The 14438-nt window shown below is 40.2% G+C and overlaps 1 protein-coding gene across 1 annotated transcript in view; it reads left to right on the top strand.

Moving 5' to 3' along the window:
• ENPEP (glutamyl aminopeptidase) overlaps positions 1 to 5181 on the top strand; it is a 67667-nt gene extending 62486 nt beyond the window's left edge. Inside the window, exons 19-20 of the mRNA XM_080916061.1 lie at positions 3595 to 3673; positions 4609 to 5181. Of these exons, the coding sequence (XP_080772187.1) occupies positions 3595 to 3673; positions 4609 to 4752 (223 nt within the window). The 3' untranslated portion in view covers positions 4753 to 5181. The remainder of the gene's footprint in view (positions 1 to 3594; positions 3674 to 4608) is intronic.
• The last annotated feature ends 9257 nt before the right edge of the window (positions 5182 to 14438 follow it).

The following is a 14438-nucleotide window of genomic DNA, read 5'->3' as shown; positions in this document are numbered from 1 at the left end:
GAATTGGTCGAACGTTATTCCTACCGTCAGATCAGTGTCTGCTCTTGAGTTATGTCTCTATGAATGCTTATTAGATACATGTAGAATTACATTAGCTATAGGTTTTTATGATTTACTCTTTCCATATCACATCACTACTGAATAAAAGAATTTTAGGATTTCTGGGAAATGACACTTTCTAGTAGCTGCCCATTTCCCTAGGAAGTTTCAGTACTTAGTGTTGTTTTTAAATATCCTCGTTATCACTTTATTTTTTCATTTTTAATTAAATTTTTTTCTTATCTTATATGCATTGATGTTTTGCCTGCATATATGTATATGTACCAGATGCATGTCTGGTACCTGAAGAGCCCAGAAGAAGGCATCAGAACCTCTGAAACTGGAGTCGCAAATAGTTGTGCACCACCATGGAGGTGCTTAGAATTGCACCCTAGTCTTCTAGAAGAGCAGCAAGTGTTCTAAACTGTTGAGCTATCTCTTTAACCCCTAATGCCTCATTGTAAATTATAATAAATTATAATTCTTCCATCTAGTGAGTACTGTTGTGCACACATTATGTGCTAGGCTCAATCTTTGGCATTGGGGTCTCAATGGAAAAGACAAATAGAGCCAATTCTTTGTGTTTGCAGAACTTAAGGCATTGGTGAAAGCAATATTATTATATCAAGAATTTCATAAAAGAATGCATGCAACTTTAGTAATTTCCAAGAGAAGAGACTCAGGGCACACCAAAATAATGTAAAGGGCAAAGGAAGCAACTTGAAAGAAGTTGGAGGTCTCCCTAAGGAAGGGTGGGCTGGCCTGAAGGAAGGGCAGGGATAAGCTGGGTAAATAAACACTGACGGGTCTTGTCTGAGGCTACCAGGGAAGGGAGGGATAAAGGTCAAAAGGGATAGAGTAATCTTGGAAAGAACAGGAATCCAAGGCCCATACCTAAGTATAATAAAAGCAATATACAGCAAACCAATAGCCAACATCAAACTAAACAGTGAGAAACTTGAAGCATTCCCACTAAAATTAGGGACTAGACAAGGCTGCCCACGTTCCCCCTACCTATTCAACATAGTACTGGAAGTCCTGGCCAGAGCAATTAGACAGCAAAAGGAAATCAAAGGGATACAAATCAGAAAGGAAGAAGTAAAAATATCACTATTTGTAGATGACAAGATAGTGTACTTAAGTGACCCCAAAAATTCCACCAGAGAACTCCTACAGCTGATAAACAAGTTCAGCAAAGTGGCTGGATATAAAATTAACTCAAACAAATCAGTAGCCTTCCTCTACTCAAAAGACAAACATGCAGAGAAAGAAATTAGGTAAAAGATACCCTTCACAATAGTCACAAACAATATGAAATACCTTTGTGTGACTCTAACAAAGCAAGTGAAGGACCTTTATGACAAGAACTTCAAATCTCTGAAGAAGGAAATCGAGGAAGATCTCAGAAAATGGAAAGATCTCCCATGCTCATGGATTGGAAGGATCAACATTGTAAAAATGGTCATCTTACCAAAAGCAATCTACAGATTCAATGCAATCCCCATCAAAATTCTAACCCAATACTTCACAGAGTTGGAAAGACCAATGTGAAAATTCATCTGGAATAACAAAAAACCTAGAATATTGAAATCCATCCTCAACAACAAGAACACATCTGCAGGAATCACCATCCCTGACCTCAAGCTATATTACAAGGCAACTGTGTTAAAAACCGCATGATACTGGTTGCAGAAATAGGCACATTGATCAATAGAACAGAATAGAAGATCCAGAAATGAACTCTCACAATATGGTCACTTGATTTTTGACAAAGGAGCTGTAAACATTCAATGGAAAAAGGACAGCCTCTTCAACAAATGGTGTTGGTTTAACTGGAACTCAGCATGCAGAAGAATGAAAATAAACCCTTTCTTATCTCCTTGTACAAAGCTCAAGTGCAAGTGGATCAAAGATCTCCACATTAAACCAGGTACACAGAAGCTATTAGAAGAGAAAGTAGGGAAAACCTTAGAACACATAGGCACAGGGGAAATTTTCCTGAACAGAACAATGGCTTGTGCTCTAAGGTCAAAGATTGAGAAATGGGACTTAATGAGATTGCAAAGTTTCTGTAAGGCTAAGGACACTGTCAAGAAAACAAAATGGCAGCCAACAGATTGGGAAAAGATCTTTACCAACCCCACATCTGATAAAGTTCTAATATCCAATGTATACAAAGAATTCAAGAAGTTAGACGCCAGAGAATTAAACAATCCTATTTAAAAAGTACTGACAAAAAATATTCATATAGTGTTATGTCAAAAAATTTTGACTTTTTGTCTAAAAGCAATGCTAACTCAGTCACTAGAATCTTGAAACAAAGTGAAATGATGGATCTATTTCAAAGGCAAATGCTTTGGTTGGCAGTTGGGAAGTGTAGGCACTGGGGAGAATAGAGTAGATTTCAGAAACACAATTAACTTCTTCAATAGACCCAGCAACAGACAATGGTCAACTGGCAGCAAAAGAAAGTGAGAACTGGACCATGGAGCCATAGAGAAGAGGAAGGACTCACAGGCATGGAGGGGTTTGGGAGTGGAAAAGGAAAGAGGTGACAAAGGCAAGCTTGGGCTTGTAGCAGCATTCAGCTTGCTAAGTATTATCTATCTATCTATCTATCTATCTATCTATCTATCTATCTATCATCTATCTATCTATCTATCTACCTACCTACCTACCTACCTATCTATCTACCTATCTATTTTTCTATCATCTATCATTTATCTATCATCTATCTATCCATCCCGTCACCCACCCACTTACTACCTATCATCTTCCTTCCTTCTGTCTTTCCTCCCTTCTTCCTTCTGTCCCTGCTTCTCTCTCTCTCTCTCTCTCTCTCTCTCTCTCTCTCTCTCTCTCTCTCTCTCTCTCTCTCTTTCTTTCTTTTCCTAAGACAGTTTCTCTGACTAGCCTTAGCTGTTCTAGAACTCACTGTGAAGACCAGGCTTTCCTTGAACTCACAGAGATCTGCTTGCTTCTGCCTCCCAAGTGCTGGGATGAAAGGTATGAGCCACCATCACCCAGCTTATATTTTTCTTCTAAGGGTGGTAAGAGGGGAGTTGTTTATGTTTTCAAGGAAGATATGGTCTCTTGTTTGATTCCACTTAAAATCTGAGTAAATTAAAGATAAAAAAGTCAGCTTGGTTTATTGATATAAAAGCCATTAATAATTCTGGAAAGAGCTATTTAGGGCATGGTGGTAAAGGACAACTTTCAAGACTCGGTTCTTTTTTTCCACTGTAGAATTTTAGGATTGAGCTCAGGGTATCAGGCTTTCATGACCTGAGTTTTTAAATTTTTCTGAGGCATCTTATATTTTCCTTCTGTGTTTAGTTTTTTTTTTTTTTTGAAAACTACTTGATACACACACACACACTTAATGTGTGCACACACTACATGAGTGCACACAGCTGTGCATGCACACACATACCAATGAGTGCACATTACCTTTGCACATGCACTCGCACACACACACACACCTTTCTCATCTAGTAAAAGATTTTATGCTTGGAAATTTAACATTCTGATTTACTCTTCTCCATTTCTCTACAGATTTACAATTAATGACAGGTACCTTGGCCGGATTGTCACCATAGCTGAGCCCTTCAACACCGAGCTGCAGCTCTGGCAGGTATAGAGGCAGATTCCTTTCTACTTGTCTAGGAAAAAGCAAACTTAAACTTTCCTCCGGTCAGATCCCAGATGCAAGAAGGGGGAAAAGCCCTTAAATCTAATTAGTTATAAACTGCTTTTGTCCTAATCTGAAAAATAATTCAATGACAAAGAAATAATGAGGTTTAAAAACTGAGAAATGTAAGGCCTGGGAAAATTGGGACTGACTCATAGAAGTGTCTCCCCTTTCTAGGTGGCCATCTGTGATTCTGAGATAAATTGGTTGAGATTTGAGTTCATTCAGAATTGAGAGTTTGGGATGTTGGAAACTAATACCAGATCTCTGAAATCCCAGTAAAGAAAAAAAGAAGTTAACATAGGACAAAGAAGTGTCATGAAGTTTCCATGTCTGTGTATTAGATACTGAAATGTTTTGATTCTTGTATGTGTTAAGAAACAAAATCATTCTTATTTTTGAAAATGCCAATAATACTCTGGTTGAGTTTTCAGGAGAATCTGGGGTGGGTGGGTAGGAGAGAGTATAGAACTGTGTTGAAGGGAAGTGTTTCTTGTAAGTCTTTAGGAAATGAAAATATATGAAACTCTCCAGACCCTTAGAGTAAAAGCTGGAGAAAGATTATCACACCACAGGCCACAATGTCTACAGGACACTGTAATAAATGTGCAGGCAATAGAGACGTCCACAGAAGCAGGTATAGTAATTATGGCATGGCGACCTCTTTCCCGATCAATGTCTATTGTGGTTAAACAAGCTCTCAGGGGCCCAAAACCCAGAGGAGTGACAGCTCCTGAGCCAGAAAGGCTGAATGCTGTACCGGGAGAGGACATCAAAACAAATCCCTCACAGGAAGAAACAAAGCTAGTTTCCCAATGGAACTCCTGAAGATGTGGGCGTCCAGTGTTTTTTCTAACTACTTCCCCTCTGTTTTCTAGATACAGAGCTTTTTTGCAAAATATCCAAATGCCGGTGCTGGAGCCAAACCTAGAGAACAAGTGTTGGAGACGGTGAAGAACAATATCGATTGGCTAAAGCTCAACAGGAAGTCCATCAGCGAGTGGTTCTCTAGCCTGCCCTAGGACGGTTCAGGCTTTTGGGCTGCGCCTCTGCTGCGTGTAGAACCCGAGGTGGCGGGTTTTACAGAGGAAGCCTTCAAAACTAGTTCTGCTTTTGCTAAGTACTGTGTTTATGTCTCGCAAAGCTTTGAAATTCTTCCTCTTTGTTTTTGAAGGAAGATGCTAATAGAGTATTTAATATACTCAGGGATTTCTGCTAAGTGTGCTTCCTAGGAGTGTCTTTACAAACCGAAGGGTTTAATAGTCACATTAATGTCTTTAAATATCATTCCTTGTATCTTAAATCTGTAAAAGTGGAGCAATTTGGTCCTAGCTTTACATTTTTAGTACCAAAGAAACACCACTTAATCTTCTCACTTGATTGATTTTTAAAGTTTAAATACCAGTACGTGCAAGACGTATTGCCATCTTAATCTTTATTTTATTATTCAGAATTACATAGACCTAATATCATTTTATTCACAAATGTCTCACTGCTTTAAATCCTACCAAACCTTGGCTTAAGTTTTGCTCAAGGACTGAACGGTTGAGCCAAAGAAATGACTGTTGCCTTTGGTCTTACAAAAGCAATCCGATGATGCTGTATTCCTTTTTTAAAAAATAAATTTAAATTATTACCTTGAAAAACACATTGTTCCCCAGTGTCATCTTACTCCTGAGCGAATGTGACAGCAGCATTCCCCAAATAATTTAACACATTACAAGTATACTTCAAGAGCCTGGCCTTGGTCACGCATGGTGCTCTTTCGTCTCTCCTGATGCATGCAAAGTTCCTTCAAATGCGCTATGAAATTAGCGGGCACGGGGAGCTTAACTGTGCTCCATGGATTTCTATAGGGAAGAGTGAAAGTAATTGGAAACTGCTCAGAAAGGAGAGAAGGCGAATTGAAATTTAGCTTTGCTCTCCCTAGCAGCGAGAGTGTGAAAATGGAGAAACAGGAGGTTGTCTTCCAGCTTAGCTGTGTAGCTAAGGATGTGTCTTCATATAGATACTTTTACACACAAGCCTTTATACCTAACCCTATGTAGAATACCACTGATAAAAATTACATATGTAGACCAATAAGACGGCTCAGGGTGACAACCTATGTTCCGTTCCCAGGCTCTACAGGGTAGAATGAGAGAACCCAAGCTTACTGACTGTCCTCTGACCTTCAGACATGTGCTGTGGTGTGGTGTATGGTGTGTATGTGTGTGTGTGTGTGTGTGTGTGTGTGTGTGTGCATGAGTGTGTGCACACAGGGGTATGTGTTTGTAGGTGGGTGTGGGTGTGTATGTGCCCACAATCATGTGCTCACATACTAAATTAACAAATACGTTTTTAATATATGTGTATGACTGGATGAGAGACATAGTTTCATAGACACTGGTGGCCAGGGTCTGTTGACTGTGGTACTTGATGTCAAATCGATCACAGTGAAAGTCCAGTAGGCAGAGTAGACAGAATTCCTCTTTTCTATCTGTTCCATTTCCAAAAGTCTAAATGTATTTGGAAAATTCAGGACTGGTTTGAGGAGAATTGGGGGCATCTGTACACAATAAAAAATTTCATCTTTCACTTTATTTACATGATAGGCCCTCAACCATCTCCCCACTGCCGAACTTACAGCTGTTCTGAGACCAACAAGTGGCTTTACAAGGCTCATGGAGGAAATGGGCTTGTGGGGAGGGAGACAAAGAGGACACAAAGGATGCTGTCCGGCTCCAGACCAGGGTTTCCTTCCTTAATATTAAATAGCCGCAGATAAAAGTAAACTATTCATGCCCTCATGCCAATGAAGAGTATACGGTTTCAAGATTGACTCGATATTGTCCAATAGCACTGGATCTCCCAGGGCTGGACTCTGAGTCTTCACACAGCTTAGGTTCCACAGCTGATGTCCACCTGTGTGAAGCTTGGAAGACAATCAGTCTCTTCCCATGACACTGAGGAACAGGCAGCTTCTGAAGGACCCTCCCTTAACACATCTGCTATCAGGGTATTACCGTTGTGACACTTAATTCACTCATGTCTGGATGAAGTTAGCTGTTTTTATTTCTGAATCAGAAAGAGGTGGGTGTGAAGAGCCCAGCTCTGGTTTCTTTGTTCTATTCAAATCCCTTAAATGGCAGACACATTCTTCATTTGAATTCCTTTCTGCTTGGAGAACCTGGAGTATTTCTCAGGCTGACCCTGAAAAGATACAAATTACAATTACAGAAATGTACTTCATTTTGTATTTCCACTGACGTAGCACTTTTTTGCTGCTCACAGTTCTTCATACATAAATGCTACAAGTAGACCCCTTGTCTGGTACAGACTTATAAACCAGGGTGCATTCTCCATACACTCAAAGACTCTACTTTAATTCTAACAAATGTTAGAATATGGGAGCTGTGGTGGTTTGAATGAAAAAATGCCACATTTCCTCAGGTATGTAAATACTTGGTCTTTATTCAGTGAGATTGTCACGTGGCCTTGTGGGAGGAGATGTGGCCTTGTGGGAGAAGGTGTGGCCTTGTGGGAGGAGATGTGACCTTGTGGGAGGAGAAGATGTGGCCTTGTGGGAGGAGGTTTTAAGAGATTACTCAGGCCATGTTCAGTCTCTTTCTGTTTTATGCTTGTGTTTCAAGATGTGACCCCTCAGCTGCTGCTCCAGACATCACACCTGTCACTGGCTGCTTCCACCTCAACATCATGAACAATAAATCCCCCGGAGCAATAAACCCAACAGAACTTTTTCCTCTATAAGATGCCTTGGTTGTGGTATTTCATCATAGCAACAAAAAAGTGATGAATATAGGAGCATTTAAGGGAGGTGGAGTGAAGTCTATTCTGTATGGTAAGGAGAGAAAGAGGCAGCGCGATGTTCAAACTCTCTATCTTGAAACTTATATTGATTGATAGGTATCCCTGAGATGTAGTCCACACTGACTTCCCCAGCTCCGAATATGTTAAATGTTGTCACCAAATGACTAGAATTCTATTCCTAGGAATATTTCTAGGAAAAAAGTTTATATTCATACAAAAACTCTGTTGTTGTTGTTGTTTGAAGCAGGGTTTTTCTATTGTAGCCTTGGCTGTTCTGGAACTTGCTCTGTAGACCAGGCTAGCCTCAAATTCACAGAGATCTACCTGCTTCTGCCTCCTAAGTCCTGGGATTAAAGGCATGTGCTGCCACCACCACCCAGCCAAACTCTCATGCATGGATATTCATAGAAGTGTTTCTCAAAGTAGCTAAAAAGTGAACATTACTTCAAATGCTCATCAATGAATAAACAAAAGAAAACACAGCCATAAAGTGAACTAAAATTTAGCCAGGGTCTGGTCACCTTGTTCTGCACCTAGATCATGCTGCTGATACACCATATAGACATACCCTTGATCTTTGAAACGTGCATACCTGTAAATCTCTACATGTAAGATACAGTTTCTTTTCAATTTCAGTGAAAAGTGCCCTCCAAAGAAAGACTCTATTATTTCCCCCAAAAGAAGTACACACAGACACACACACACACACACACACACACACACACACACACACACAATGACAAATGCTATGGAAAAGGAACCTTCCATCAAAGGGAGGAAGAGTGACAGGAAGGAGGGGATGGGAGATTGAAAGGGAACTGAAAGAACTTAGAACCACCACTAAAACCTGGGGTGAATATGGTGAATCATTTCAATTATTTATTTTTTGCCAGCAACTTTGTTTCTTATTAAGAAAAAACACAGTCATTTGTTTTTCCTCTATTTAAAAACCAACAGAGACAGTCTGTTGGTCTGCTTTCCACTGTGTGACAGCACGGCTGGAAAACCTACTAAACAGGAGATTTATTTTGGCTCCCTGTTTCTGTTCATCTGGCCTGAGTGTTTTGGGGCCTGTGGCAAGGTGTAACAGCAAGGCAGAAAGTAAGGAGGCTACTTACCTGTTGTGATCAGGAGAGCGGAAGCCAGGGAAAATGTCCAGGGTTCCAAGATCCTCTTCAAGAGTATATCCCTATGAGCTGCATCTTCAAACTGAGCCCCGCCTCTGGAAAATAGTATGGGACCAAGCTTTCAACACCTGTGTTTGTGGGGAGCACTTTAGGGTCTCAATCACAACCGAGGGGTAAAGGGGAGGGGTGGGGGTAGCTGAGACTGATGTTCTTTTGTTGTCATTGAAACAGCCTATCAGTCATTGAAATTCAGGGGAAAAACAAGCACAGAAATCCCCTTCCCCTGACCTAGTAAACAGAGCGCAGGAAGAACAGAAGGAAGACACAGTGAAGCAGAGCAGCACACGGCCTAAGGGACTGGCTGATTCACTCAGCCACGCGTCATACTCAAGTGTTTTGAAATGCCCAGAGAGAATTTTCTTTTCAATGACAGGTACCTTCTTTTCCCCATTTATTTAAATCCTACAGTATGTTACTTTTCGGTGAGAAAGAGAAAGGCTGTCACTTGCAAAGCCAGATTGTATTTCCCTGAATCCGCACTCCTTTCTGGAATGTGAAGTTATCTAAGTAAAAGAACACGATCCTCTAGTGTTCTTAGCTGGATACGGTCTGGGTGTAAAGATGTGGGCAACATAGTTTTTTTTTTTTTTTTTTTTTTTTTTAAGTAATAACTTTTCTTGTGTTCCAGGTGTGCCAGCTAACCAGTGGTTCCTTACCCTGGAGTGTCCTCCATTATTTTTCTCATTTGACTACTTTCTTTAAAGCAGTCAAAAGAACAGTCACTGGAGGATGGCCAGTGGCAGACAGGGCGGAACCCTACACCAGCGATAGGCCAGTGCCTTCTTTAGAGCAACTTTTTCTACTTGTGCACTGGACTCTATCAGCATTCCATTCTATAAGTCATTCTCTTTCTTCTATCAAATATCCCACATAATATTTGATTTCCTTCTTCCCTTTGTATCAGTAGAGAAATGGGACATTATTCTTCCGGAATGAAACACGAAACAGCAAAGTTTTCTTGACATCCTTCCCAAGTCTTGCAGAATCTTTACCACATATTTTCTCTAAAAAACTGTTGGCATTCACCTAAGATCTCACTTTGATCCCGTCCTAAAAGGGCTTTGATCTCACCTGTCTGCTAAAACTCCATTTCGTTAGGTAAGTGATCTAAACTCAGTAGTGGACTGTTGGAGCAGTTGTACAGAAAGTCAAGGTTATAAGTGTTCTAGTACAGAGTTAATTCATAACATAAAGCCAGATTCAGAATATCAAAATGGACAAAATACATTCTCTAGAAAAATCTTACTGCAATGTTATTTTAAAGGGAGTTTAGTAAGTTTTATCAAACCAAAATAACTTTGAATATAGGTATTTGTCCCAGTTACTTTAATAACTTGATGAGCTAGAGGCCATGTTGGCAAATATTTATGAAAGCCCAAAGGCACCACTCTTGATAGAAATCATTTTAAAAGTTGTGCAAAGGTTAGGGTGTCCCACATACATAACTCTAAATCTATTCACTCTAATGCGTAGAACAGTTAGTAAATTCCTCCAAATCACAGGACACAGAGGAGGACTTCAGTTTTGTAAAAAGCTTCATAAAAATGTGGTTAAGCTTCCTTCCTTGCCATTTCCCCTTAAAAGAAAGAAATTAAACAACTTGATAAACAATTCTTGATAAAGTAACATATAACCTATACATTTAGTCAATATATCTTTGCCATTAATGCTTACAGATCAATTGAATATGTAATCTCATTGGAGGATCTTGTGCTAAATCTGTAACAATGATTACAGCTGAGCGGTGTGACTGATTCTCACCCAAGGTGTCAAAGGTTCAGATGTAGATAGAGATCAATAAAGACTCAGATAAATGTATGATTTTGTAAAATATTTACTCATATTTAATGAGAAGCAATATTCCAACTTTTCACAACATTCAAACTTGGGGTTTATTGAGAAGAAATCCATAAAAGTTTAACAAAGCATCTAATAGACTCACAGGGCCATAAAATTTGAGGTTATTAAAAGTCTATGATTCTGGTCTTTTAAATGTAAACAATAAACAATACTCTAAAGCCAACCAAGATTAGTCAATAAAAATACCAAAGTTTAGCTAAAACTTAAAATCAAATGTGTACTCACAAAATTAAAGTCCAACAGAACACCATGAGATCTCCATGGTCTTAGGCTGGGTTTATATGGCTGAGACCTAGTGTTCAACTGAAATCTAATCTTTAAACTTTAACACACTAATTTCATGCTTCGAATTTCATGCACTCCAGAAAGTATCCTACATCTTGGTCTTGATTTCCAAGCTAAGGGTGTTTTTTTCTTTTTTCTTTTTTTTTTTTTTTCTTTTTTCTTTTTCATCTTGGCACTAAAGGGAAGAGGTACTTTATATGGAGGGTGCTTAGGAGCACAACTTGGACATGACAAGACCTGAAGTGTGTGCTTTGACCTTACATGCTTCTTGATCTGTTTGAGTCATGCCCAAAGGTTCTATGCTGTGACAAAACACCCGAGGAAAACAGTTAGACAGTAAGAAAGATTTATTTCGGCTCATGGTTTCAGAGATCTCAGTCCACAATCACTTGGCTCCATTGCTTCTGGCTCCAGCACGGCAAGGCAGAATGTCAGAGCTGTTAGCACATGGTCTCTTTGTGTGTTCAATGATGGTCTTGCCTATGTGGCCCGAATACTTGCCCAAATCCCATCAGCTAGCATCCAATTCTTGAGCACTTGAGCCAAGGTTCATGTCTATCTCAGTGCAGAAATTTGTTTGTTCTTTCTTCAAGATTCCCCAAACCTAAACACTTCCAATATTGTTTCAGTGTCCAAATACAAGGTCTCTACAAAGACCCAAGTCAGTTAAGCTGTGAGTCTCTGTAAAATTAAACAGTTTTGTATAGGCCCAATGTACAATGTCAAAGAGATGCCAATGTTCTCATTCTAAAAGTGAACAACTCAGTTATAGGAAAGAAAAATGAGATCCAAGCAATGCTAAAACACAGGAGGACAAACATTAAATACTACAGGATAGCACCGGGAGCACACAGACGCACCAAGGAGCTTTACAGTTCTATCATTACGGGTTTGCTCCTGAGCTCCTCTCCTCTCTGCCTGTTTTCCTTGGCTGATAGTCCATATCCCTGACATTTCTATTTCCTTGGGGATCTCCATTACATCTTTGACTTCATTCTAATCACTTCCTGCGTTACTCTCTTTCGGGTTATTTAAAGGAATCCTGACCTTAACATACATTGTCTGGCCTTCCTTTGAAAACTAGGAGGAAGCCTCCAAGACTTCATGACTCTTGAGTTCTTCATATGAACAACATTAGCATCACACAATGGCAATATCTCTCATCAGATCAAACAATAAATAGATTCACTTGGATTATGGATTTAGTGATCTCTGAATACCCAGGCAGCCTAACATAGTGATGTGGATCTTGAAGAAACAATTTTTTAGGCATTGGCCATTCAAGCAGGGTACCCAACAAACACTCATTTTTCAAGAGAAAGACTTTCTGGGACTTTAATACTCTTGAGCTGGAAATGGGTTAAATCTGACCAATTTCAGAAATATCTTCAAAGTGTCTTTTCTACTGTCCCTGCGCAAATGACTTGGATTTTGGTTGAGGCCAGTGTTTTGAAATAATGTGTCTTCTTTAGTTTCAACTTTATTCTAGATTTCGTGATGAAACATCAAAATTTTCAAACCTTTCTACTCTCATTTTTACTCCCAATTTTCATTTTAAAACTGTGTAAGAGCAACTAACTATACTCTGAATGCTGGGCTACCTCAAAGTATCTTCCACAGATTAACTAGGAGATAGTGTCCTTCCTTCCCTCCTTTTTTCTCTCCCTCTCCTCCTCCCTCCCTTCCCCCCACATCTCCTCTCTGTTTCCTTTTTCTCTGAGAGAGGGTATCTATGTGGCTATGGTGGCCCTAGTGCTGGGACTGAAAGCACTTACCGTCACACTCACTGATGACAACATCTTAAAACTCAGTTTCCCATCCAGTCTTCAAGCATCAAAAACAATTTAGGAAAATTCTTTGACACAGCATAATAAGCAAGCCTTCTAACTTAATGTTTGTTCTCACCAATACTTCGTGAGCACCACCTTTATCTGCTTCATTGCTATTGGCATCGTGGTCTTCTGAAAAATCCATCAAAGCTGTCTTCTAAGCTCAGCTTCCAGCATGCCAGGTCTCCATTAGTCCACAGCTCCAAACCTTTCCAGATTCCTTCCACAAGCCAGTAGCAAAGACGCTGAAGCCTTGATAATCTCATGGTCACATCAGTGCCCCAGCTTATGACGCCATCTTTTCTACGCTAGTCGGACTTTTGCAGCTCTGATGAAGATACCCGAGAGAAATAATTTGAAAAAGAAGAAATACTTATTTTGATTTATATTTTCAGATCGTAGTTTCATAAATGGCACAGTAGAATGTTATGTGCTGTAAAACGTGGTGAAGAGGCTTTACATCAGCATGGTAGACAGAAGGAGGATGGGCTGAAAAGGACAAGATAGTCTTCTAAGGCCTGTCGCACTGGGTCCTGTCTCCCCTAACTAGGGCTCATCTCCCAATAAAGCAATCAAACAATGAACCAATTAATGGATAAACCCACCGGTGAACATCAAGCCCTCAGGAATTTTATCATTTTACCATCTGGCTGTCAAGCATTTACACTTGGGCCTTTGGGGGGAGAGTCTTCATATCTAAATGACAGCATTTGTTTGGTCAGCTTCCAGTCTTTAGTAAACCTGACAGTAACAAGACAGGGGAATTATAAAATATTTGTGCAAGGGTGTAGCTATCCACAAAGAAAACTCAACAACTAGCTTTTTAGAGACAGTAAATTGCTCCCCTCCCCCTTTCAAGTTTTCTAGTCTATTAGTGTAAATTCTGTGAGTCCCTAGGAAACTTTCTCTGGAAAAAAAAAATTTCCATTTTTTTCCCTCCACAAGTGTTAGGACTAGGCTAATTCCTAGTTCCCACAGTGTCCTTAAGAGTGGGGGGTACCTGGATCTGGACGGATGGCTCAGGAGTTAATGGTGCTCTCTGTGAAGCCAGGAAGACAGGGATTCAGGTCCAAGAATCTATGTAACAGGACATGTCATCCACACCAAAAAAAAAAAAAAAAACCAGCTCTGAGAAAGTCAGAGGCAGAAGGATAATTGTGACTTGCTGGCTTCCAGCCTAGGCAAGAAAGCATCAGCCCCAGATTTAGGAAGAGATCTGGCCTCAAAGGGATAGACAGAGAATAATAGAAGAGTGCGTGCACACAGTGCCCTCTCCTGGCCTCTGTGCACACACAAACATAAACAGAAAAACGCACCCTCCTCCCAGGTGTCTACAGTCTAAACCTGCTGCTGGCAGAGACCTTCTACCCAGACTAGCTTGCCCCTTCTCCATGCTGTACATAACAATCGCACCGAAGTTCCAGGGTTGCAGTGGTAGCGTTTGCTGAATCCCACCTGACCCCAGCCCCATTGTACAGACTGTCCTTTCTTACTTTCTTGCCCCTAATCAGTATTTCAGGATCCAAGCCCAGAAGGGTGGAGCACTAAGCAGGCTGTGAGTGATCTATGAAACCCTGCAGGCTTTTTGTTTTCGAAACAGGGTTTCTCTCTCTCTAGCCCGAGGTGTCTTCGAACTTGCTATATAGAGCAGGATAGTCTCACAGAGATCTTTGCCTCAGCCTCCCAAATGCTAGGATTAAAGACATGTACCATCATGCCTAGCTAAACTATACAGTT

Source organism: Micromys minutus (genome assembly GCF_963924665.1).
Source record: "Micromys minutus genome assembly, chromosome: 4".
In the NCBI taxonomy this organism is placed as follows: domain Eukaryota; kingdom Metazoa; phylum Chordata; class Mammalia; order Rodentia; family Muridae; genus Micromys; species Micromys minutus.
The sequence above is the reverse complement of the archived record's forward strand: the minus strand, read 5'-3'. Positions and strand labels throughout refer to the sequence as shown.